Source organism: Microtus pennsylvanicus, chromosome X, assembly GCF_037038515.1.
Source record: "Microtus pennsylvanicus isolate mMicPen1 chromosome X, mMicPen1.hap1, whole genome shotgun sequence".
NCBI lineage: Eukaryota > Metazoa > Chordata > Mammalia > Rodentia > Cricetidae > Microtus > Microtus pennsylvanicus.
Genome location: NC_134601.1, coordinates 121,175,059 through 121,199,946, shown reverse-complemented (window position 1 = coordinate 121,199,946; position 24,888 = coordinate 121,175,059). Strand labels below are relative to the sequence as shown.

General features: G+C 36.5%; 1 protein-coding gene across 3 annotated transcripts in view; it reads left to right on the top strand.

Annotated features, from left to right (window-relative positions):
• The first annotated feature begins 1,518 nt into the window (after nt 1-1,518).
• Glra2 (glycine receptor alpha 2) overlaps nt 1,519-24,888 on the top strand; it is a 194,217-nt gene continuing 170,847 nt past the window's right edge. The window contains exons 1-3 of one of the 3 annotated variants that reach the window (XM_075957867.1): nt 1,519-1,838; nt 2,276-2,453; nt 4,582-4,715. In XM_075957867.1, coding sequence (XP_075813982.1) covers nt 2,386-2,453; nt 4,582-4,715 — 202 coding nt within the window. In that variant the 5' untranslated portion in view covers nt 1,519-1,838; nt 2,276-2,385. Of the gene's footprint in view, nt 2,093-2,249; nt 2,454-4,581; nt 4,716-24,888 lie in introns of those variants that run through there. The other 2 variants (XM_075957868.1, XM_075957869.1) reach the window with 2 other exon arrangements.

The window sequence follows — 24,888 nt, the reverse complement described above, 5'->3', positions numbered from 1 at the left end:
CAAATCAATTTCTTCTACTTTTATCTCTACTTTATTTTGGAAATATTCTTAAGCACATACACACACAAACATCATATATGATTTTTCCATATAGAATAAGCTGAAGAGATACATATCTGGGAATTGTTTTTTTCTTTTTTTGACAGAAGTACCAGGCCTACAGAGACACAGTCAGGTCTAGAGTTTCTTTGTGGATGAACTTGGAAGGGTCTAGATTTGAAGCTGGAGTACAGGGATGTCTCATCAAAACACACACCACACAGGTTTTTTTGTTTAAATGAGTCACTTTTTTTCTAGGATTAAGGATTATGAAAACAAATGTGGTGGAATTGATTTTGAATGTAAGCAGAAGGCATTGACACTGTTGCATTTTATCTCAGAAGAAGCCTAGAAAGTTTCATTGTCTGAGTGGCATAAAAATGTGGTGAAAGTTCATTTGTAGCCTTGCTACTCAGTGTGTGACTGTGGACCGATGGTAATCACCCTTAGCTAATAAGAACTTGTTAGAAATACAGAACCTCAGGTCCTGAGGCAAGCCTGCAGTGTTAGAATCCACACTTCAATGGGATCTTCCTGTGTTTTACGTTAAAAAGAAAAAAGAACTTGGATATTTTAAAATTAGAACCTACCTTCCAAAAAAGCATAGGAATCTTTGTTACTTTACTCTTATATTTAAGTCAGTCCAAGGACAAACTTGCCATTTATAAAATAAATGTAATGACTGCAGTGTATTCTCAAATCAAGCCCCGTGGTGGAGTGCCAAAGTGCTTCAGTTACTGTATTTCATGGATAAAAAGCAAGTTCCTCACCCAGTTCATGGTAGGACACACATTTCCAAGTGCCACCAGTTACTATTGTTTAACATCTCCCCATCCTTTATTTATCAATAGCCTCAGTAAATTCGGTTGGAGATAGCAGGTTATCTGCTATGCTTTTGTACCGGACTTAGAAACTTTCATTATTTTCAGTCTCTTTAGCCAATATGGGAGAAGAAGAGCAACATTTCATTAGTCGACCCTTCTTGATGATTAATACCTGTAATGGGGAGAAGAAACTGAACGCCAAGTCTCACTTTTCTTTGCATCATATCTATCATAAAGCATTGTTCAAACCTTAACGAGGGCAGGAAAAGATTGCTACTGCCCCCTGCTGGCTCATTCTCTCCCCTTTTGTATTTTATCTGTGTCTTACGGATTTTGAGTCACTGAACTGTAGAACGAACTTTCCCAAGTAGGGAGATAGATCTTTTGGGAAAAAGAGGCTAAAGTCAAAACAATATACCCCGAAACCCAGAAAGGCATAACGTTATTCTAAATTCAATTGTTGATCCCCGTGAACCTCTCTCTCTCTCTCTCTCTCTTCTTTTTCTTAAACGAAAGCTTCTCTTTGCCGAGGAAATGCACCCTCCATGTCAGCACAGGACTTCTCTTTTCTGCTGGCTTCCACTGACCAGATGTTGACTTCCTGCACCCAATTATAATTTCAGTACTCCAAATCTTGTTCTCTGCTTTCCTAGTTACTTTTCCGACACCTAAGCCTCATTCAGGTCTCTTCTGATTCAAACTCCTATCCCGCCTACCTAGAGGCAGACTAGCATTTCTAGGAGCTCAAACCCTTGCCCCTTTCACCTTTTCCCTCTACTCGGACCCTGGTCGTCTTCGCACCCCTTTCAGTAGCCCCCTCAACAAAGGATCAGTCACTCTCTGCATTTCAACAGCAGGCGCATCTCCTCTTGAATGCCTCTCTCCGACCCCCGCCCCAAGCTACTGAAAAAGGAAACATGCGCACTTGCACTTCAGAGCTAGGAGCTGTCCGAGTGCTGAAATTTATAGGCTGGGGTAAGATCACGTCTCCGTCTCTTTCTGTAGCCCTCATTCCAGCACAGGATCTTAGTAATTTTTCCCTCTTTCCCCCAAACACTCCAACACAGAGAGTCCTTTCTTCTCCCTCATTTACAACTTCTTTTCAAAAGAGAACATTTCTTATAGAAAGGGGCTTTGCTGAATAGAAAAGATATAAAACAAAAGCTACAGCAGCCCGACTTCCAGCATGGCATTGTCACCAGCCCCCTTTGCGTGGTGATGCGATTAAGGTAGCAGCATTTTTATTATTCAGGAAAATCAGCTAGGGGATTCATCAGTTCTGAGGCTTTGTCTCTCCTGAGCTAACTGATGGTCCCGAACCTCGGTTTGACCTGACCATGTTGCCCAGGGCTGGCACTTTTTGTTTTTTCTCAGCAAACTGTACAACCCCAAATCTCTTTTTGATTTTCAAGGAAACTAGATTCCTGCCAGATTTTCATCTGGACAATAAATAGACACTTTGTCCCAGTCTTCTCTCTGGAATCATTTCGGGATATTTTCCACAAGCATCACAGAAGCAGGAATGAACCGGCAGCTAGTGAACATTTTGACAGCCTTGTTTGCATTTCTCTTAGGGGCACACCACTTCAGGTAGGTGAAATGATTTTGCATGCTGATATTTTGCACATGAAAACTGTTTGAAAGAGAAAGTATGCAGTGTTCTGTTTGTTTGGTCCCTGCATCATACTATTTTAATATTGTAGAGGAGAGTTTGGTGTCTTTTGTTCATTTAAAAAAGCTTAATTATGGTGGGAGGGAGGCAAATGTTCACAAAAGCAAGTTTTATGTTGCATAGCTGCACTTTGTGCATTTCAACGCACATTTTAGAGTAAGTGTGATATTAAGATTAGACTAGTGAGTTGTATGCTCTTTACATTTCTATATATGGTTGATGTCTTTTGCTTTCAAATTCTTCTGGAAGTCATTTAAAGGGATTTTTGGGTGCAATGTTCTTTTTTCATATGGTGGAAGTGATTGGATTGATTTCCCAAGAGTATGCTCATTTTATGTAAAATAAATAAGAATCCTGAATCTCAGCCAACTTGGGACTTCTGTTATATTTCACCAACTAGGAGCATACTATGAAATCTATGATTGAGAAAATTTTTCAAGTAGTAAAGATCTTTATACAACTCCATCCTACTGTTCAGTCTATTTGAGAATTGATTGCATACCAAAATTTAATTAAAATGACATCTTTGTATTTATGCCTGTATGAGAAATGGGGTGTGCATAATTAAAACAAGTGAGAAGTCATTATTTGCATGCTTGCATTTTCAAATAATTTGCTAATTGTGAAATCAATTGATACTTTGAAATATCAATTTTATTGCCACTGAATGAAATAGCCAGTTAATGGCATAGAGTAAGACAGTTTAGTCATAAGAAAAAATTATTAAAACAAAAATGTGGGACATTTAATGTTTTACAAGATTTTATGGTATTTTTTCCACAGAATCAAGTGAAATTGAGCACATAGAAATAATGCTATGAGTACTGGGAAACCCCACTATGTTCCTTTCAGATTTACACCTCTTACTGTCATTAAGAACGAGTGTAGGCTGTGTTTTTATTAAAGTCATCACCATCATCATCACCATCATTACCATCATCATCATTGGCCTCACTCCAACCACCATCATAATAAAATAATACTTGATTAATCAGATGAATCTGCAGATGAGAATGTGAGTATTTCTGGATGACTGTACCAATTTTTAACTCCTACCAAATATTCATATTATCTTCACACTTATAATTAATGCCTCTGATTTGCTGGCATGAAATGTGGTGTTATCTTAATGGCAGGATTAATAAATTATTTAAAACACATTCAGACACACATGTATAAGTAGACAATATGTGCACACGTTAGTAACATTCAATCAACTACCGATGTATTGTGAGAGAATTCAATTTACTACAAACAAAATATGCCATTTTATATGCTTTTTATGACTTCTAATATGTATATGAATATCTGAGAAATTTTCAATACCCTTTACTGGTTTTGATAATGTAAGAGGTAGACTGGTGTAAAAATGATCTCCCATTAATGCTTTATTGGAGGCTCAACAATTTATATATATTCATATATGGTGAGAACTGATAAAATAATGAAACTAGCATACTCATTATTGATCTATTTTAAAATGGTGGTGAAATTCCAAGTGGAGGTTGTTTTTTTTTAGACAACACATTGGAAAAGACTAATGCCTGTTAGCTGCAATTGAATGGTAGCAAGTGAAAAAATATGCATGCAATAATTAATTTTATTATTCAGTCCATCTTATTATTATATGTTTCTCATATGGGATATAAAATACATTTAAAGGTGAAATGCAACAATGTTTATAACCATAGGAAATTATTTTACATTATCACATAAATTTCACAGCCTGCCTTTAGTTTTCTGATAATTTCTAAAACAAAAAAAAAACCTTTGTATAGCCATAAAATATGGAACCTGAGTCTATATACATTATCTCACCTTCAGCAAAACAGAATTAAAGTTCAGAAACATGGGTGACATTACTCAGGATTTATCATTTTCGTCAGCTGAAGTTAACTTCAGAGAATGTACAGTTCAGAAGTTGATCAAAGATTTCAGATCTTTCTTCTTGTTAGTATATCAAACATTTTTGTGAAAATATGGTTTCAAATGTTCTGAATTAGTTCTCAGAGGTTAAAGGTGTAATTCTTGCTAAAATGTGTTTAGGGAAGGTGTCTGCAAAGACCATGACTCCAGGTCTGGAAAACATCCCTCGCAGACCCTCTCTCCTTCAGATTTCTTGGATAAATTAATGGGAAGGACATCAGGATATGATGCAAGAATCAGGCCAAATTTTAAAGGTAGGTTTCAGTGAAAACTGAATGCTACAGCTTTGTGAAATTTTTCAAGTGTCACAATACTTTGCACCGAGGAACATTTTCAGGCCTTTTATAAAAGAGAATTGCCAAGTATGTCATTTGTTTTACTTTGGCATTTTTTAAAATTATCTCTTGATTTAAGGATCTTAAATTATACTTAGCACTTGGCATGTTCAAAAACTTTCCTTGCTTTTATTCTATTCTACAAGTAACGCTAGTGGTAGAGATTATTTTCACAATTTCTATTTGGTTTAAGTGGGACTGTGGCTGAAAGCACGTTCAAGAACAAATGATAGAGTTTGCCTGCATGAACGTCTATGAGGAAACACACCAAGTTCAAAGGTTACACAAAAACACACAGTTGTTTTAAATATCTATATTAAAGTTTACATTTCAATATAATACATGATATTTTGCATACTATCAGGCCTCTAACTTTTAGAGTATGTAAGAAGAGGCTTTCATTTAATATATCATATATTTTCAATTTTAAGTTACTTAAATATCCCAATTGCTGATTTGAAAATAATTATCTGAAATTAACAAAAATTATAGGAATCTAATGTATATCTGTCAGAGATGATAGACTCTATTTGTTCAATTGAGAGAGAACAGAAGATTAATTTTGCTCTTGTTTGTTTAACATTACAAATATAGTTAATAGTCTGTAGAACTAATAGATTTATCTATTTTCATTTTACTCCGAATCAGGAAAAAAAGCTATATTAAGGAAAAAATTGTTGTTAGAACTGAATTGTTCTAGTGCTTTTGTTTTTAATAAATATCTTAAATGTGAAATGTCCTTTCTAAAGTATTGAGTGTAACATAATGCACTGTGAATTGTTTATGATATTTTATAAAGGGGGAGACTTTTAATCTAACTATTATGTAGTAATTCATGCATCAGTTTGGTTTTGATCATCAATAATTTAATTATATTACTTTCCTTGAGTTTTGTTTTGTTTTTTTTAAATATTTATTTATTATGTATACAATATTCTGTATGTGTATATGCCTGCACACCAGAAGAGGACACCAGATCTCATTACAGGTGGTTGTGAGCCACCATGTGGTTGCTGGGAATTGAACTCAGGACCTTTGGAAGAGCAGGCAATGCTCTTAACCACTGAGCCATCTCTCCTATCATTTGCAAGCATGTGCATGAAACCTAAGTTCCAAATTTACTTCTTCCTTAAATGTAGTGCCTCTGAATATACCCAGGGTTGAGCATATTCTGTAAATTGTATATCATAATTCTGGCAAAACAAATATCTTTTTAATTGAAAATGTTGATAAAAAGACAGCTAAGTTTAGTCTTTCTAAAGAAAACTTTTTAAGTTCATTAAATTATCTACAATTTGCTGGCCACTCTTCGGGAACTTAATATTTAAAACAAAGGTATATGAGTAACAAGCCAAGAGTCAATTTTCAATAGGATTGGTCACTCACATATTTAGAGTCTAAATTTATATGGGAAGTCCTTCTGTATATGTGTTACTTTTATTGGTTAGTGAATAAAGAAACTGATTTGAGCCTGTAGCAGGGCAGAACAGAGCTAGGTGGGGAAAAATAAACTAAATGCTGAGAGAAAGAAGGTGGAGTCAAAGAGATGCCATGTAGCCACTGCCAGATGAGCTGGAACCTTGCCAGTAAGCCACAGCCACATGGTGGAACATAGATTAATTAAAAGGGGTTAAATTAAGATGTAAGAACTAGCCAATAAGAAGCTAGAGCTAATAGGCCAAGACAGTGATTTAATGAATACAGTTTCTGTGTAGTTATTTCAAGTCTGGGCAGCCAGAAACAAACAAGTGGGCTTCTTACTACACTAAACCATATGCAGAATACTGAGCACTGGGAGATACTTTGGAAAACTGAGAGATGAAATGTGTATATGCAAAAAAAATCAATGGGAAAAGAAGATGCTACATGAATAATTATAGTATTTGAAATAAATTAAGCACCATTGGGTAGTATGGATAAAATACCAGAGGGTCCCTTAAAGTGGAGAGATAATTTCCTACTAAACTGTTCATAAAAGCCTCATCTCATCCAGAAAAGGAAACTTGTTATCTTTGCCTGATAACAGTAATTTCTTATCACTGTCAAGTAATAGTAAAGCAAGCATTCATGTGACCACTTACTATTTTAATATGCACATAGAATAAACTATCATTTTCATGAGTTTTTTCCTCTTCTGTTTCTGCTGTGGATGTCACTTTTTATAAATGACATTTATGATTCTAAAAGATAAATGAATGAGGAGGTTGAGATTATCTGTATAAAACCACCCCTTTGTGATTTGGCAAATGTGTAAAGGAAAAATATAGTATTTGAAAAGAATTTATACAAAATAAATGATGAGAATATCACTTTTGAATCTAAAGCAAATGAATGTCACTTGCCTTTTTATTCTTCCTTTAATTCTCCACGACAGTAAACACTATTATTCCTTCACAACCTTATTTACAAAGACCATTTATATCAGACAAGGCCAAATACTTGGCATCTCCCAAGGTGCTCTAGAGAGCTTGGCCTTTCAATGTGAATGATTCTCTAATATTTCAAAATAAAACAACTTCCTATCCTTTGCACTCTAATGGAACAGCATATGTCTAATAAGATGAGTATGCATACTTATGGATTGTTAATCTACCTTAAACAGCACTTATGAGGGCAGAATGCTATCTTGTTTCACATAGGCATACATGGCCTTTTGACAATGTAAGGCAAAGAACTCTTCCTTTTTAGTTGAATAAGGAAATAAGGAATGAAAGAAGGAAATGCAGATTAAATTGTGCAAATTAATGCTTCTAATTAACTTAGTAGATCTTGAGTGTAGAACTTAGGATATCAGTAGACACAGTGACAAATAAAAAAAAATCTTAGCTTAGCAGATAAAAAGAAATTAAAATCAAGATATAGTGGGGAACTTGGAGTATCAAGAACCTAAGAAGAAAATCACAGTATTTATATTTGCTTGGTAATGTATGAGTGAAAAATTTTATATAATACATAGAAATGAGGATCAATTAAGACAAAAAATGCATCTAGAATAGTGAGTCTCCTTGTAAAGAAAATTGGTTATGATAATAATAAACATTATGATGAGGATGACATTGACAACAATAGTGATTAGGAAGTAGAAAGACATTTTTCTTTTTACCACAAAAGAACAAATGCCAAAGTCAAATATGGGCTACTACAGCATGGAGAATGGCTACTCTATGAGGCTTAGGAAATCTTAGGAGATTTCTCTGCCTTACTTGCTGCTCTGCATTGGAAAGAGGAAAACCAAATGCAAATGTATAATTTTTCCCTACTGGTAAGTTTTTTCCCCAGTGTACTTTCAAGTCAGTAAAATATTGCATGTCCATTCCATGTCCCCGATGGACTCTGAAAGATGTCATAATTCACAGACATATACAAAAGAAGATAGATGTAAGCTAGGAAATGAAACCAGAAATGATTCAGTCTTGGGTCCTGTAATTGAGAGACATTCTTAGAAACTACAGGAAAAAATAACTTTTCTGATGTGCTGAGGCACAAGTGTATAAACAAAAGCATGAGTCAGAGTGCCAATTGAATTATATCTGTAAGATCCATAGAAGTGCGAATCAGATCCTGTCAAAACTAAAGTTTTCAAATTTCCCTGTATTGATGAAAACACAAGTATGCCCATTCACAATTACCTTGTCCTAAGACCATGACAAATGTTGATTCTATACCAATAGAGATTCTTCTTTCCTCCACTTGGGTAATCTGCCTCATTTTAGTTGATTTATCATGGTGTTGTTCCATCACCCTATTACATTTGCCTTTGTCACTCTTATTGTACCTTGAAAATGTCACGTTAAACATTAAGCTTTTAATGAAACACTCAAACATGGATAAAATACATTAGCTCAGTTTCACTGTTTTTGAAGTAATTTAATACAATTTTCTTTGAAATTAAATTAACTTCAAGTTAAATGCTGAATCTTAAGCCAGTGGGAACAAACACATTTCTCTATAATATTAGGGGGGAATGTTCATTCCTCATCCTTGTGCTTGCCATGCAAACTGATATTTCTCATGTCTAGAGATCTATGTTTAAAAGTGTGATGTGTGACATTAACACCTACATTTGCATTCAACATAGCATTCTGCAATTTCCAATGAGTTAGTAGCTAAAGAAATGCTTCATATATAGTTAGAGCTAGACTGATCCTCTTCCATGAAGCCCAAAGTTTTCAGCTTTGTCCTTTGGAGACTCTGTAACTCAATGCAATTAAAGTTCAAATATGAATTTCAATCCTATCCACCTGGGACAGTTGGAAATGATCTCTCTCTCAGTTAGGGGTAAGGTAGCCAAGAATGACTATGTCTTTGATCCCATGGACATTGGACATTACTGTGAATTCTAAAAAAGAGGGTCATGATGCTTCTAAGTATAAGGCATAAGTCTGCAGAAAGTAGCAAAAGCCCTCAGGCACCCTAAGAAGTACTAAAATCTTGGTTATTCTGAGATCTGTGTTTAGTAGGAATTACATAAAACATTGACTCAGTTACCTTGGTGCAATTATTTTCTTCACAGAATATTCCTATTCTGCTTTAATTTGAGATTTCCCAGAATTAAACAACAGCCTTGTGGAAAATCCATTGTAACTCTTTTAGATGGTAAAAAAAAAAGACCCAATGGAATAATGTCAATATTGAAATATATTAGATTATGTAGTAAGAGGCAATTGGGACACGTCTTGCCGCCCAGCTAGCTTAACCCCTGAAATAACCACACAGAAATTGTATTAATTAAAACACTGCCTGGCCCATTATCTCTAGCCTGTTATTGGCTAACTCTCACATATTAGTTTAACCCATCTCCATTTATGTGTACCGCCACTTGACTGTGGCTTACTGGCATGAGTCTAACCAGAGTCCATCTTGAGCAGGAGAACCATGGCGTCTGCCTGTCTCTGCTTTCTTCCTCCCAGATTTGACCAATTGTCACTTTAGGTTCTGTAACATGAATAATACTCAAATATCCTATCTAGAATTCTATGACTAATGTCCTTCTTAAATTCGCTTTCTACTATCATGCCTCATATTACAGTACTGTTGATTTTGTTTTTGTATTAATTTTTCATCACATATGAAAACACATGATAGAACTAAGAGTAAGGCTTATCAGTTACTTTCTCTAAAAATTATTTGGGAATATTGTTTCTAATCTGGAATTAGGAAGGAAAATGTAGATCCTGGATTTTGGAGTTTCTTGTAATTCAATTTTCTTTGATGTTTTAATACATGTATAAAAATCATTCTAATTACTCTCATCTCCCACCCTGTCAACCACTCACTCCCACCTACAATTCATTTTCCACATTTATAACATTTTTTCGTTTTGTTTTGCTACCCACTGAAAAAGTTTATAAGATCAAGAAAATTGGCCAATGGTGGTGCATTCCTTTAATTCCAGCACTTGAGAGGCAAGGGCAAGTGGATCTCTGAAGTAGGAGGCTACTAGTTTGTTCTCTGCTGCTCAGGCCTGAAATAATCACTCAGAAACCATATTATTTGCAATACTGTTTGGCCAATAGCTTCGATGTATTTCTGAATAAGTCTTATATCTTAATTTAACCCATCTCTATTAATCTGTGTATCACCATGAAGTCGTGGCCTACCAGCAAAACTTCAGCATGTCTGTCCCTGGCAGCAACTCCATGGCTTCTTCTCGACTCTGCCTTCTTTCTCCCAGAATTCAGTTTAGTTTTCCCTGCCTAGCTCTGTTCTTCCATGCTCAGCTATAGGTTCAAAGCAGTTTCTTTTTTAACCAATGGTATTCACAGCATACAGAGGGGAATCCCCACATCAGATCTCTGTGAGTTCAAGGCCAGCCTGCTCTACACAGCAAGGTCCAGGACAGCCTCGGTTACATAGAGAAACCTTGACTCAAAGAACCAAAAAGAAAAAAAAAAAGGATAATTGGAGGCAAACATTTGGGTAACCAAAGGAAATATGTATGTAGCTGTTTTGTTCAAGAATAATGTTAATGAAGATTTGAACATATAGAGTCCACTGATTGTGTCAAAATTTACTAATTTTTTGTGCGATGTATGGATATTAAAGCATATATACACCAGCTTCTAACACTTTCCTTGGGCCCACAGATAGTTGTCAGTGATTTTAGTTGCCATCAAAAAAGAAAGCGCCCAGAACATTGTAATGATTTCTGACAAAGCACATGCCAAAAGTTTTAGCAGTATACAAGTTAGCATTGTAGACAGGGTGGTGGACTTGGTTCTCAAATATTAGCATTTATGTTGTGGTTTAGTCACTTTTGAGAAAAGGTCTCTTCATAATTATTAATATATTGTATATTCTTATATCTTTAATTGCCTCATTTGGGTTATTCTGAGAGTCAAATGAGTCAAATAGGGTCATGATTTTAACTGTCTGCAAATACGTAGTTCTGATTAGTGCCATAAGATCTGCATGAGATTGATGCTTTCAACTTTCCATCATGGAGTCAGTAAGAGCCTCAGAAGCTATGGTAGAAGGAAATAACAGACTTCTAAACGTTCCCCTTTGATCTCCACAGATGCATTGTGCCACGCACATGCTCAAAAACTTGAACCATATTGATTGGCATGAGTGGGTGGATGTGCACACATACACACACACACACATACACACACACACACACAGACACCAATAATGAAAAATTTTCAGTCATGGAGGAAGGAGGGGCTTTTGAGGCCATGGGGCCTCACCTCTGCCTGAGGATCTACTGGTAGTTAATAGTTGGTGGAATAGGAAGAAACATTTTCTTCAGTGGTATAGCCACTGTTAATATGCTTATGCTCCTATGACTGACCTCACACCCATGCAATATTAATGAAACTTATTAGTCAGCAATAACAACAAATAGACATGAAATTAGAAGGCATATTGGTTATAAAAAGAAAGGTATCATCAGGCATGACAGTGTCAAAAGTGGTGCACATTATCAAGATACAATATTTATATGCATGGAAATGTCCTGATAAGATTTGTTATTTTGTATACCTAATATATTATAATAAAATACTAATAAGTCACAAGTTGAATTTGTATAAAAAGGACTATTATCTACAATGTGAGTTATTAGTACAATTCTTGTATTCTTTAACCCAACACTTTCTGTGACTGTCAGAACTTGTCCTTCATGACTATATTCTCATGGATGTTGGAGTTTTTTTTTAATTAAAAAGAGCCAGTTAGAATCATTTCAGCACATAAGATTCTACTGATAGTGATTGCAAAGTAGATTCCATGTATCACACCTAGTTTTCCTTTCATTAGTTCAGTGGGAACAGTTTTAATGTCAAAGGGTTATTTGAAATGCACAACTATGAAGCCAAGAGGGAGCCATTTTATGAAGGCATTATCTTTATCCTTTCAAATACCATCCATAATTATTATGTTGGTTTGTGTAAAAAAATAAACCAAATAAAACTGCAGTTTTTGAAAAGGAGACTGAAGCTACTATGGCTTTTGTTCTGATGTATCCTCTTGCCCAGTTACTGTCGTTGCAAGGTTCATTACACAAGCATGTGTAATTGATTTCCAATTTTGCAATAAGTGTTTTAAAGTGGGTGTTTGATCTCTATAGCATAGGAGTTTAAGAGCAGAAGAAATAGACCCATCATGTAGTCTTTGAAAAAGTGTTGTATAAATCCTTAGACGATGATAAGTAATCCATATTTTTTAATTAATTAATTTATTTATTTATTAAAGATTTCTGCCTCCTTCCCGCCACTGTCTCCCATTTCCCTCCCCCAATCAAGTCCCCCTCCCTCATCAGCCTGAAGAGCAATCAGGGTTCCCTGCCCTGTGGGAAGTCCAAGTGAAAAAGTCTAAACATCTTATGCTAAGTTCAAGAGAGATTTCTGTTCCTTTTTATTCTGAAGGACAAGTTAATCTATTTTGCTAATAAATCTAGTTTAATTTTAAGAAATGAAAATTAAAAGATAATGACATAAATATCAAGGTGTCTTAGTAAATCATTGTTCATTAATCATTGTACAGTATAACAATTCTAGTTGAAGTGGTTAGGTTTAAAGTAAGGAAAGAATAGTTATTGGTTTATTCTTAATGATGCTACAATATATAAAATATATATGGGACACTACTTGTATATATGGCCCTGATAAATAATACTTCAGAACGCATAAATAAACACAAAGAAGTGTTATATTTATGTGTCCAACACATGTGTACTTTAAATGTGTGAGTGATAAGACTAAAACATGGAGAGACAGAATGGACAAGTGATATGGGAGATTGTTAAATTTGGTAGGCTTGCTAATATCAGTGTGGCGGCTCTGCAGCAATTCCATGATGAGATGTACTGTGAACTCATATTTGGGTACAAGATGTGATGCCAGATCTACTCAGGGGAGTATTTTTAAGATACAGTCTTCTGTTCATGCTCCTTAGTTCTACATATATCTGATAGAACACTAAAGGACGAGGATGGTTGGGTGCAGGATTCAAAGAGTTTAGAGCAAGCAGTGTGGATTTCCAGGAAATAGTGAAAGCTGGAAAGTGTTACTTATTTACAATTCTGTTTGATCCAGAGATGTTTATTGTTGCAGTTCTGCTGCTCTAGGAGACCTCAGTCACTTTAGCACCAAAAGTTTCCTCCATTTTCAAAACCCAAGTGTATGTGGAATTTAATATAATCTCTGATCTTCTAATTTGTTTCTATTTAAATATCTCAGTGTTGATTCCTAGGAAGTACTCAATGTCCAACAAGGGAGTCAAGATTTCTTTTTATCAGATATTCTCTTAGAAAGCATATTTTTGTCTTCATTTCCCACAAAGGTATTGAGAAATAGGAACTGATTTGTATAGCTTAGAACCTCAAAGTCTCTGTAAAATATCTCAACTCGTTGGTAAAGCCACTCAAGCTAGATGATATAATCCAGTATAACTTAAAGGTAACCACATGATACTCACAATGGGTTTCTTGTATTCAAACTTTTTCTTTAATTGACTAATTTTACTACAGGGGCTCAGTAGAAAATATTACTTGATGGATGGATTGCAATGGGTTTTTGATCCTACTGCACGTACTGGCTTTGTGGGAGCCTAGGCAGTTTGGATGCTCACTTTACTAGACCTAGGAGGAGGGGGTGGTCCTTGGACTTCCCACAGGGCAGGGAACCCTGATTGCTCTTTGGGCTGACGAGGGAGGGGGACTTGATCGGGGGGAGGGGGAGGGAAATGGGAGGCGGTGGCGGGGAGGAGGCAGAAATCTTTAATAAATAAATAAATAAAAAATAATTTAATAGTAAACAAATTAGCGACAAAACAAATGTTTGTAACACAAAGCAATGATCAAGGAAATGGGTATGTTTTTTCCTGATTTGAACATTGCAAAATATATCCACCTTCTGAATTGCCACATGAAATTTCACAAATGTGTGCAATTCTAGTGTGTAAATTCAAGTTTGAAATGCATACCCTGTGTTCCACACTTCTTAAGATATGCCTCTGCTGACTCTCTGGATGGAGGTACCTGAAATATTCAACAAATCTTCCAGTCTTTAAAGTTTAACAAGTATAGGGCTACAATATTCAAAAGTGCTTTCTTTGCAGCATTTCTCTTAAGACATTGTGTGCCCATAATGTCTTTAAGAAACCAAGGATTGAAACACCGTGGAAGGAAAAACAAATCTGAGTCTTTTGTGCTATTCTTTTACCAGCAGCTCTGACAGCTGTGGCCTGAAACATGCCCTTTGATTCACAGTCATCATCTGTAAATAACAGACCTAGAGGTCTCTTTAGTTCCCTTCCAACATTTGTGATAGTCTAATTTAATAGATTTCAGTGTGTCCTTTTGTAAAGTATTGATTCACCCACAGGAGATCTTAGGTACATCCAATCTGCCTAGAGAATTGGTCTCTTCTCTGGAAAATAATTAATTCTGAGCAGAAATTTTGCAGTGGTCAATATTTTCTTTATTTCAACTTTCAATATTGGTAAGATGGTTGTTTTTTCCCCATGAAAACCTGGGAATGTCCAGTTGGATTTACTGAACAAATCAGCCAATAACAATTCTTACCTTGGTTTTGGCTTAGGAGTAATAATAAATAAATAAATAACCTCATATGCAAGGTTGTTTTTGGAAAAGTAACTAGTCAATTTATACTTACAGTTTTTGATTTTTGAGAATTTCATACCCCAACTGTCCTCATTTCCATCCAACACTCCCCCTTCCAACTTTATGTCATACTTTTATAACTGAGTCCAGTTAGTGCTGTTTGCCTGTGCATGGGTGTGTAGGGCCAGCCACTGGAACATAGGTAATCTATTAGTGGTTACATCATCAAAAAGAATAATTCTCCCTACTTCAACAACTCTCTGTTGCCAAAAGCTTCTCAGTTATGGGTAAGATCTGGAGAACACACTCCTTCTACTCTGGCACTTGGCCGGTTTGCTCTTGTGTAGCTAACTCCAGTTGAAGAGCTCTCACGATCCCATTAGTTGTGTCATGGGCAGAAGGCAGCATTTCAGAGTGCTCTCTTCCATTTTGCATTCTTTTTGCCTCATCTGTTGAAATGTTCCTTGAGCCTTGGTAATTGTGGGTCAGAAATCAGGAAGTGAAATTGTGGACTAACCCAAAGGAAAGGGATATAAAAATCCATATGGGATTCTATTATCTTAGGGTTTCTTTGTTTTAACAATCATATTTTACATACCAATTCCAGTTCCCTCTCCCTTTCCTCCTTCCACCCCCCCACCCTACACCCCATCCACTCCTCAAAGAGGGTGAAGTCTTCCATGGGGAGTCAACAAAGTCTGTCACATCACTTGAGGCAGGACCAAGGCTCTCCCCCTGTATCTAGGCGGAGCAAGGAATTCCTCCATAGGGCATGGGCTCCATCTACCTAGATATACCTTTCCTTGTTCTCCTCTGTGTCCTTCTACCAACTGGACCTTCCTGATCCCTCCTGTTCTCCTGCCCCCTCTTCTTCTCCTCTTTTCACTCCCATTACCCTCCCCCATACTTCCAGCTTAGTCAGGAGATCTTGTCTTAGGTCTTCCATTGCTGTGATAAACACCATGACCAAAATCAATTTGAGAATGAAAGGGTTTATTTTCAGCTTACTGCTTGTGGTCCATCATCCAGGCAAGTCAGAGCATGCGCTCATGACAGGAACCCGGAGAGAGGGACTGGTTTGTAGAGGTTGCTGAGTGGAGTAGTGTTACTTACTAGCTTGCTCATGGCTTGCTCAGCCTGCTTTCTTTTCTGGTCCCAGGGCTACCTGACCAGGGGTGGCAGCACTTACAATAGGTTGGGTCCTCTCATGTAAGCCACTAATTAAGAAAATGCGAATATAAATAAAATACATTCTAAGTTGGTTTGCTTACAAAGAATCATGTTTTGAGCTGGGGAGATAACTTAGTCAATAAAGTGCTTGCTGTGTAAGCGTGAGGACCTGAGCTCAATCCAGAAGTCATGTGACAAAAGGTCAGACATGGTGGTGTATGCTTGGAATCCCAGCACTACAGAGGAGGAGACATATGGGTCCCCTTATGTGCTGCCAGACAACCCAGCAGAGGTTGAAAACCAGACCAAAAAGAAACCATGTGTCACAAAAGGGTTGACAGTACATGTGGAACGACGCAAAAGTTGACCTCTGACTTCTACGCACATGCATGGACACATGAAGACACACCCACACATGTATGTACACTGATATGAACACTTATCTCCCCTCCACAAAGACTATGCATATATAACATATTTCATATTCATATATATAATTCATAAAAATTATAAAAAATGTTTTCAATAGGATGGATATAGAAGGAGAAATGCCTTCGAAATGTCACTAAATGCCTTCAGAAAGGGATGTCTTTCACACACACGTGCATATACATATATGTGTATATCTATATATCTATATATATATACACCATACTTTTAAAATATATATTAAGAAGATTTATGTATTTTCAAATAGAATATACTTTTATTTTTTGATTATTGGCTTCTCATGCCTTTTCTGAAACTTTCTGTTAAATAAGGAAGCATGAATTTTTTTCTTTTTTTCCTCACCCTCTTCCAAATATATAGGGAGTGGGAAGAAAGTGCAGCTACCTAGATTTAATCCGTGGCTTCTGATCTGTGCTATTTATTTCACATAGTAGATAAAGACGCATTGGTGATAAAGCCTCTGCACATTTTGAAGGAAACTAACCCTCTTTTAAAGCATTGCCTAAGATGTCCACAATGATACCATTAACATTGCTACTTTAATGCTGTACAATTACCAGATAATGACATCGAGGTTTTTTGGTGATTGAGGATTGGAAGTGAATGAGTATTAACCATAAGCAATTGATTTGGCTTGTACACCATTTGTTTGCGCTGCCTTCAGCTTTTGTTTTGTGCAGCCTGAGTACCTGACTCAGATTTTTGGAATCACTTCCCTCCAATTTTACATCTGCATCTCCATTTCCAAGGGGGATATCAGATACTGGACGAGATGGACATCGTTTAGCTAAATCCATACTTATAGTTGTCATGGAATATGAGCAAGAGGTAACATTTTTGTTCAGAATTGTGATAGATTTTTCTTTCCAACTGATATAAGTAAACAAAGTCTTCTCAAAGTATAACAGTTTTAGAGATTCCTCTGAAAGGAAATGCTGGGCGTGCCCAGGGCTGTGTCTAGTGACTGCGCAACCCTACAACCACAGTTTTCTTCATTTTAGGAGGCGTTTTAGTAATTAAATGTTGCTCTAAAAGTTAAAGTCACAGCTTACTATTACCAAGGTTGTTATGATATGCAGTATTTTCCCCTCAGAAATATCCCTATTTTTTTCCTTGAAACCAATAGCCACTCTGTGATTGGTCCCACAGACATATTGGATCAGATTCTTGGCAAACTAATCCCACCCTATTAGCAGACATATTCTCTATAGCTTTTGAAAAAATAAGAAGAATTCTTTACAGTCTGGGATACCTAATTCTTGTCTTTCTCCCAGCATCTATGTTTCCAAAATTCAGGTTTATTTCTCATGCACATCTGTCCCATTTATTCACAATTCCATTCATTTTTCTCAATAAATATTACCATTTAAAATGCAGCAAGTGAGCTCCTGTTCCATACTTCTCCTGAATGACAACTGAATTTATAACTTATACAGGGTAATTTATACAGGGCTTCCAGAAAACTGTATGAATATGACACTTGGGTAAAATACCCTGGAGCCTATTAAATACAAATTTCCTAAACAGGAAACTTATATTTGCCCAACAGAAAAAAACCCTAAACTTCTGTCAACTGTATTTTGTAAATATCACAAATACACAAATAATTTGTTTCTTGTGTCCTTTTGAAACTGGGCTTACAAAGGCCTTCCAGGCAGAGAGTATTATACACCATCCCCATCCTTACATTGGATTAACTGAAGAGATACCAATGTATAGTTAAAAGCACTGCAGCTTGGGCTAAGAAATCTTTGTGGGGGTTTTATGGAAGTAGATAGGTATGTTGAGGCTCCCATTGATTGAATTGTTTCTTCACTGTGGGGCCTTCCTTCTTTTCCCAAAAGTTCAAACATATAGTAATTATTTAGGATTTTGGAGCCCTGTGCTAACAATATGTGCCAAAATAAACAGTGCATACATAAAATCTCAAGTGAGTAGGTATGCTGTCACTGTCCAACCTTTCATATAAATGCCAGAGTAAATTATCTGCTTCAGTGATAAGGCAAAGGACTTGAGGGGATTAACTAAAAGTGTCCATCAGTGACGTTATGCAATATGCCATATAAATTGCAGAATGACACCTTTGTAAAGAATTATTGACTCCTGAGGGGGGATGAGGCAGGTGCAAGATGACATAGAATTATAGAATGGATAATAAATAGCTCCTACAGGAAAGCTAAGACCAGAAATAGCTCTTGCACTCTTTTTAGAAAATCCATAGTGCAGCTGCTCCGGAGGGCCTGATTGGCTGTATCTTTATCTGAATGCACACAGAAAGGAAGCAGAACTGTCAGCCGGGGGTGTGTAGAGTTTCGAAATCTTAGTCTCCTTCATGTTCTTAGACCTCTTGTGACTCTTGACATTCTTCTAGGACTTCTACCCACTTCCACACCAATTCCATACACCTGCACATTGGTTTATAATGGTCTTCATGGTTAGGTTTGTGATTTTTTTTTATCTGCCCGAGGATGGTTTTCCCTAGAGTAAAGATTGTGTGCAAATGATTTACTATGAATTAACAACCAAGAACAATGGATATGAAAGTGAAAAAAAACTGAACGAGAATGAAAACTAGGAAACTACATTATCTCAGATAAAGGTCCAATAGACCATATCCTCTGCTAGACCCTTTACGAGAAATCAATAGCCTTTGTTAGACCCTTTAAGAGAAATCTAGAATGGGAGGTACACTCCATAGCTGTCCTGGTTGGAAACAAATCCAAACATTCTTATTTCGTTCTGTCTCAGTTATTGATTAAAGGCTATTCTCAAGTTACACATAAATGCATACATGGAATATTTCACATAATCTGTTTCTTCCCATGGGATCCTAATAAGTTCTAGAATCCCCAATCTCTCCTTGCCCCCAGCACATTTACTTACTCTCTCTCTCTCTCTCTCTCTCTCTCTCTCTCTCTCTCTCTCTCTCTTATAAACTAACTCTAGAATAGTAGGAAGTGTAGAATTGTATGTATTTCATTCTCCGTGCTACCTCCAGCACAGGCAGTAAGTGAGCATTCAATAAGCATTTTCTAAATAAATAAATAGATAGATAATACTAATATTTAATCCCAAATTCTAGACTGATCAAACTTGGATATGAGCAACTCAACTAAAATATTCAATCCACCAATGTCTGTTTCATTTAAAATTCATGAAGTCTACTCCTATGTATTATCTAGCTCTTTACTGCATTTTCTTGGGTAAAAAACAGCCAGAATTTTGTTGAATTCTTGTTTAGAAGAAGGAAGAAGTTATTTTCATGACACATAAGCTGACACTATCTTCCCAGATGTTTAAAGCTTAGGATGGAGAGGGATGTGTGTCATTAAAAACGATGACAGGGCCACTTAGTCTCTATCTACAGTACTTTATTGAATATTTTTAAAGCAGCTGTTCACCTTTCTATTAGAGATTTAGTCTAATTTGTCTTTGTAAGCCCAGGTTTCTGTGTCTTTTGAAGAACTAAAGAAATAGTTAAGCTGACTAAGTGTATTCTTGTATCTGTGGACAATTATTAAATATATGCCACACATTTTGGCATTATAGCCTGAACCCTTACTCTCCCCACTGTTTTAAGATATAGCACATTTGGGGACAAACAGGTTTTATTTCCCATATACATTGCTTAAGAAGCATTTACTGCATGGATATGGTATCTTACTTAACCAAGCATAATTTACTCACTCTGGCAACTTCTTTCCTAAGCATCCCAAGTATGTAGCAAATAAATACAATGGTACCTGAATAATTGTTACTTAACGTTTTATATGTCTGTATTATCAGGAAGTTCTGCTGAAGTGAGTCTCCCTATTGGTAACTGTCCTTACCTCCTTCCTGTCAGTGAGCTTATAAGGCTGAACACAGAAAGAGGTGATTTAGAATAACAGCACAAGAGAGAGGAAAACTGCTGAAAAGGGAGTGTCAATGAAACAGGACGACTCAGTCTTATAGAGTAGATAGAATCCTTCTTATACTGGAGGGAAAAGATTTCTTTACTCTGATGATGGTTGAGAGTCGGGGAGAAAGTATTCAGTGGAAGTTCATGTCCAATGGCTTCTCTATCTTTGGTGAAGCTGTACTCTGCCATTTGACACAGAGACATCGCTTAGTAGCTTAAATGTCTTCTTGGTGCAGTCATTGTCATCAACAAAGAGCATGAGACTGTTAATGTGTTTATACTTGTCTGCCTTTTTTCAGGGTGTGCTTATAAGTTTAGAAACACCATAATTTGTGTTGTACTAAAGTTACTCTCAGGTTGTCTTACTGATCAGGAAGGTAATTTGTGTATTTTATGTGCTAAATATGATGACCAAGAAGATGAAGCCTAAAGTATTGTGCACTATTCTCAAATAAAAGCGGAAGGGGTATGAAGGGACTCAGTATCAAAGCTCTTAACTGGATTCTTTGCCCTTCATCATTGCACTCATCCATATATTTGACATCATTTTCATTGAAGAGTCTGAAATATTTAATAGGAACATCTTCAGCTTATAACTATTGGATTTTCCGATGCATTAAACTCCTACTGTATTGTATATTAATTCATTTTGTTCTCCCAACAACAGTAGTAAGATTTATACATGTGACAATTATTTATACAGATCAGGAAAGAGAATGCACATTATATTGTATTATTTTACAACTGCTGTGACAACATGCCTAACAAAAACATCTTAAGGAAGAAACCATTTAATTTGGCTCATGGGTTGGTGAAGGCAATATGACAATTATGGCAGCTCTGAGGTTTTAATGAGAATTACCTTGGGTGTAAAAAGTACATATCACTCTATTGTCTCTCTGTTGTGGTTGTTGTGTCAACGTATAAGCTCTCATCTCCTGCCTCAGCACCATTCCTGCCTGCCTGCTGTCATGCCCTGTGCCCTGATGCTCATAGACTTACCCTCTGAAACTGTAAACTTCCCCCACTAAACTCTTTCTTCTATAAGTTGTCATGGCCATGGGGTCTCCTCACAGCCAAAAATAAGACAGTGGGCAAGGCAGAGAAGCTGGAGAAGGGTGACTGGTTTCCTTCCTTCTTTGGTCAAGGAGCAGAGAGAGATGAATATTGGCTTGCAAATTGTTTTCTAAATGTTTATTTAGTTCAGGACCCCATCTCATGCTGTGGTGTTGCTCATGTTTAGGATTGGTTCTCCCACACCATTTAACCTGATCCAGACAATCATTTACAAGCATACAAATAGTTTTAGATCCTAGGAACGTGATCCAGTCCTAGTATGTTGGCAATAGAAATTAACCACCAGACTCCCTGAGCAAATAGAAGCACAGAAATAGCTTTTAATCCCAGGCCATCTGTTTTCCTTATTACCATTAGTGGCTGTGGTGCCTTGTACATTGACTCCATGAGTGAGTCTTGTATTGGTTACTTAATTACAGAGCCATGTTAAGGGCTTGTGAGTCTACAGGCCTGTAGAAGACTTTGGAGTGTTTTGCCTCAGGATCTGTTTATTATTCAACATTACATCCTGAGATTTGAGCATATTATTAATCCTTTGTAAATATTTGATGAATAATTAAGTGAACAAGCAAAGCTGATTTATCTCCAAATACCCAACAGCTTTCTCCTTGGGAAGTATCGGAACTAGTTTGTATGTCGGGAGGTGGTGATGGCAGGGAACAGTACATGGTTGAGGAAAGGGGTAGGAACACACAGATGCTGCTACCTTCATGGATTATATATAAATACTATATATAAGTACATTTTACTTTTTACATATATACAGTAAAAATTCTGAGAATGCCATTTTAAATCATTTATTACATCTTTCAGAAAAAAATCATTCTTAAACATTCCAATAAAATTCTGATGATGGCACGAAGCATGATTTACAATATGGCATTTTAATCTACTCCAATGGATTATCTCACAGAATAATTGACTGGGCCCTGGGAATATCTTAATCTCATATTTTTATCATTAGGACATAGTGGGAGAGGAAGTTCTAAATTATGTCTGAAGTCCATAAATTTATTGATTTTGTATTATTTTATGACATAGGCATAAATTCCAGGTTTGCTTAGGGAACAGGGTAGAGGAAGCTCTGAGATTTGGTTGGAGTCCTGTTCTGTCAGAACTAATAAGATTGTGTTTGGAAATTGACTTAGTCTTCCATTAAGCAACTCTATCACTAGCTGCTTGTATACAAAGTTAAATACACCTTGTAACAAGGTACATATTGACCACAAAACTATTTGGGAGAACGACTTAAACTACTGAACATTTCTGGAAACTGTAACAGATACTCTGAGTCCTTATAAAAAGTCATAACCTTCCTGAACAAACACAGGAGCAGATGTAAAACACTGAGCAATTTAAGCCCTTATCTATAGAATCATACAACTACATGTGGAATTCTATCATGGATATTAGGCATTCCAAGTGAAAATGCAATAGGGGAAGTATAAAGAAGAGGGAGAAGATGAGGATTTCAGCTAATGAATGGGGTTACAGATGCCGGGCATCATGATAGCTTTTGTCACAGTTACTTTTCTATTGCGGTGATAAAATGCCTCAAACAAAACCAACTTGAGGAAGGAAGGAAGGAAGGAAGGAAGGAAGGAAGGAAGGAAGGAAGGAAGGAAAGAAGGAAGGAAAGAAGGAAGGAAAGAAGGAAGGAAAGAAGGAAGGAAAGAAGGAAGGAAAGAAGGAAGGAAGAAAGGAAGTCATACCAATGGCAGCTGGAGAGAGCTGGTCACATTGCAGTTACAGTCAAGAAGCACATGCTCAGCTTGCTTTCTCCCTTTAAGTCAGCCTAGGATCTCAGACTAGTGAATGGTTCTACCCACACTAGGTGAGTCTTCCCACATCGCTAACCTACTCAAAACAATGCCCCACAGGCATGCCCTCACAGGTTGGAGAGGTCTATCTCAAAGGTCATTCTAGACCTCGTCAACTTACCAGTTGAGGTTAACAAACTCAGCTGTGTTCTGTGGCTACTTGCATTGATCCTCTGTAAACCCAGTAAACTCAGTTACTAAGCAGTCCCTGCTTCCTAAATCCAGAAATTAATCTGAAGAGTTGTTGGGACTGGCACAGTGAACAACTAGTCAACTCCAGGCAGTCTGATGATGGAGGCCCCATACGCAGCCACCATAGAGCTCTTTATGGTGGCCTAGACAAGCTACTAGTGGCAGCTGTTTGCAAGTACATGGCACACTTGACCAAAGATGAATGTTTGATGAAGTGTGTTCTAGTCCAGGCTCATCTCCAAAGAGATTTTATTGGGACATTTATTTAATTTTGGCAGAGCAGACTTCTTATCACCATCACCTGAGGGGATAGAAAATTGGCCTTTAAAAAAAAAAGAACATTCACTTCTCTACAGTGATGCATTATTGTGCCTGGTACAATATGCAAAATAGTCTTTTAAAGTCTCAACAAATCTGGTCTCCAGTATGAAAGAACCACAGATACAAAACGCCATATTGTTCATTTGGCAAAATATCTGAAGTTTCATGCTTTCTAATTATAGACGTCTTGAGTTCAAAGATTTTTCTGGTTATATGAGCCCACAATAGGAACACATCTAGTGAGAGAATAACTTCCTCCACTTCAAGAGTAAATACTATAGTGAATGAGAGGTTACTTAACTTCTTTATATTAATGGGAAAGCTCTTTTTGGTTCAGTACCACAGATCACATCATATTGTGTTGGAGATAGAAGTATATCAAATAAGGATTTAGATTCTTTATCACTTTAAACATCTTTATGCAAAATTTAGATATTTCAAATTTGAGAGATAATATGAAATAAAGACAATGCATATCCAGAGTTCAGTTACTGGTTACATTTGGAGATATATAGATATAGATGTATGTAGATACACATATATGTGCATAAGTAGGTATATATGTTTTCCTTCTCCCCTACATACAAAGAGCTATGTTAATCTACTGAAAGGGAATACATCCTCTTTTTTCACACCACATGTTCACTGATTCTTTTGATCTGTTCCTTTCAAATAACATTCTTATTATCATATTAAATTTAAGTCTGATTCATGCCATCGTATTACAAATTATGAGTTAACTGAATGCAGGTGTTGTATCTATTTTGGCAACCTTATAGAATGCATTTTTAGTATTTCATTCATGTCTCTAATCCCTTACTACATCAATGTGCAGCTTGACATTCGAAAGGTAGCAACTCCATTCTTTGCTGTAGGTCAGTGGTTCTCAACTTTCCTAATGCTGAGACCCTTTCTTTAATACAGTTCCTCATGTTATGGTGACCCCTAACCACAAACATATTTTCATTGCTACTTCATAACTAATTTTGTTGCTGTTATAAAATGTAATATAAGTATTTTTGGAGATAGAGGTTTACCAAAGGGGATGCAACCCACAGGTTGAAAGCCACTGTTCTAGGGTTTTCTCTGACTTAA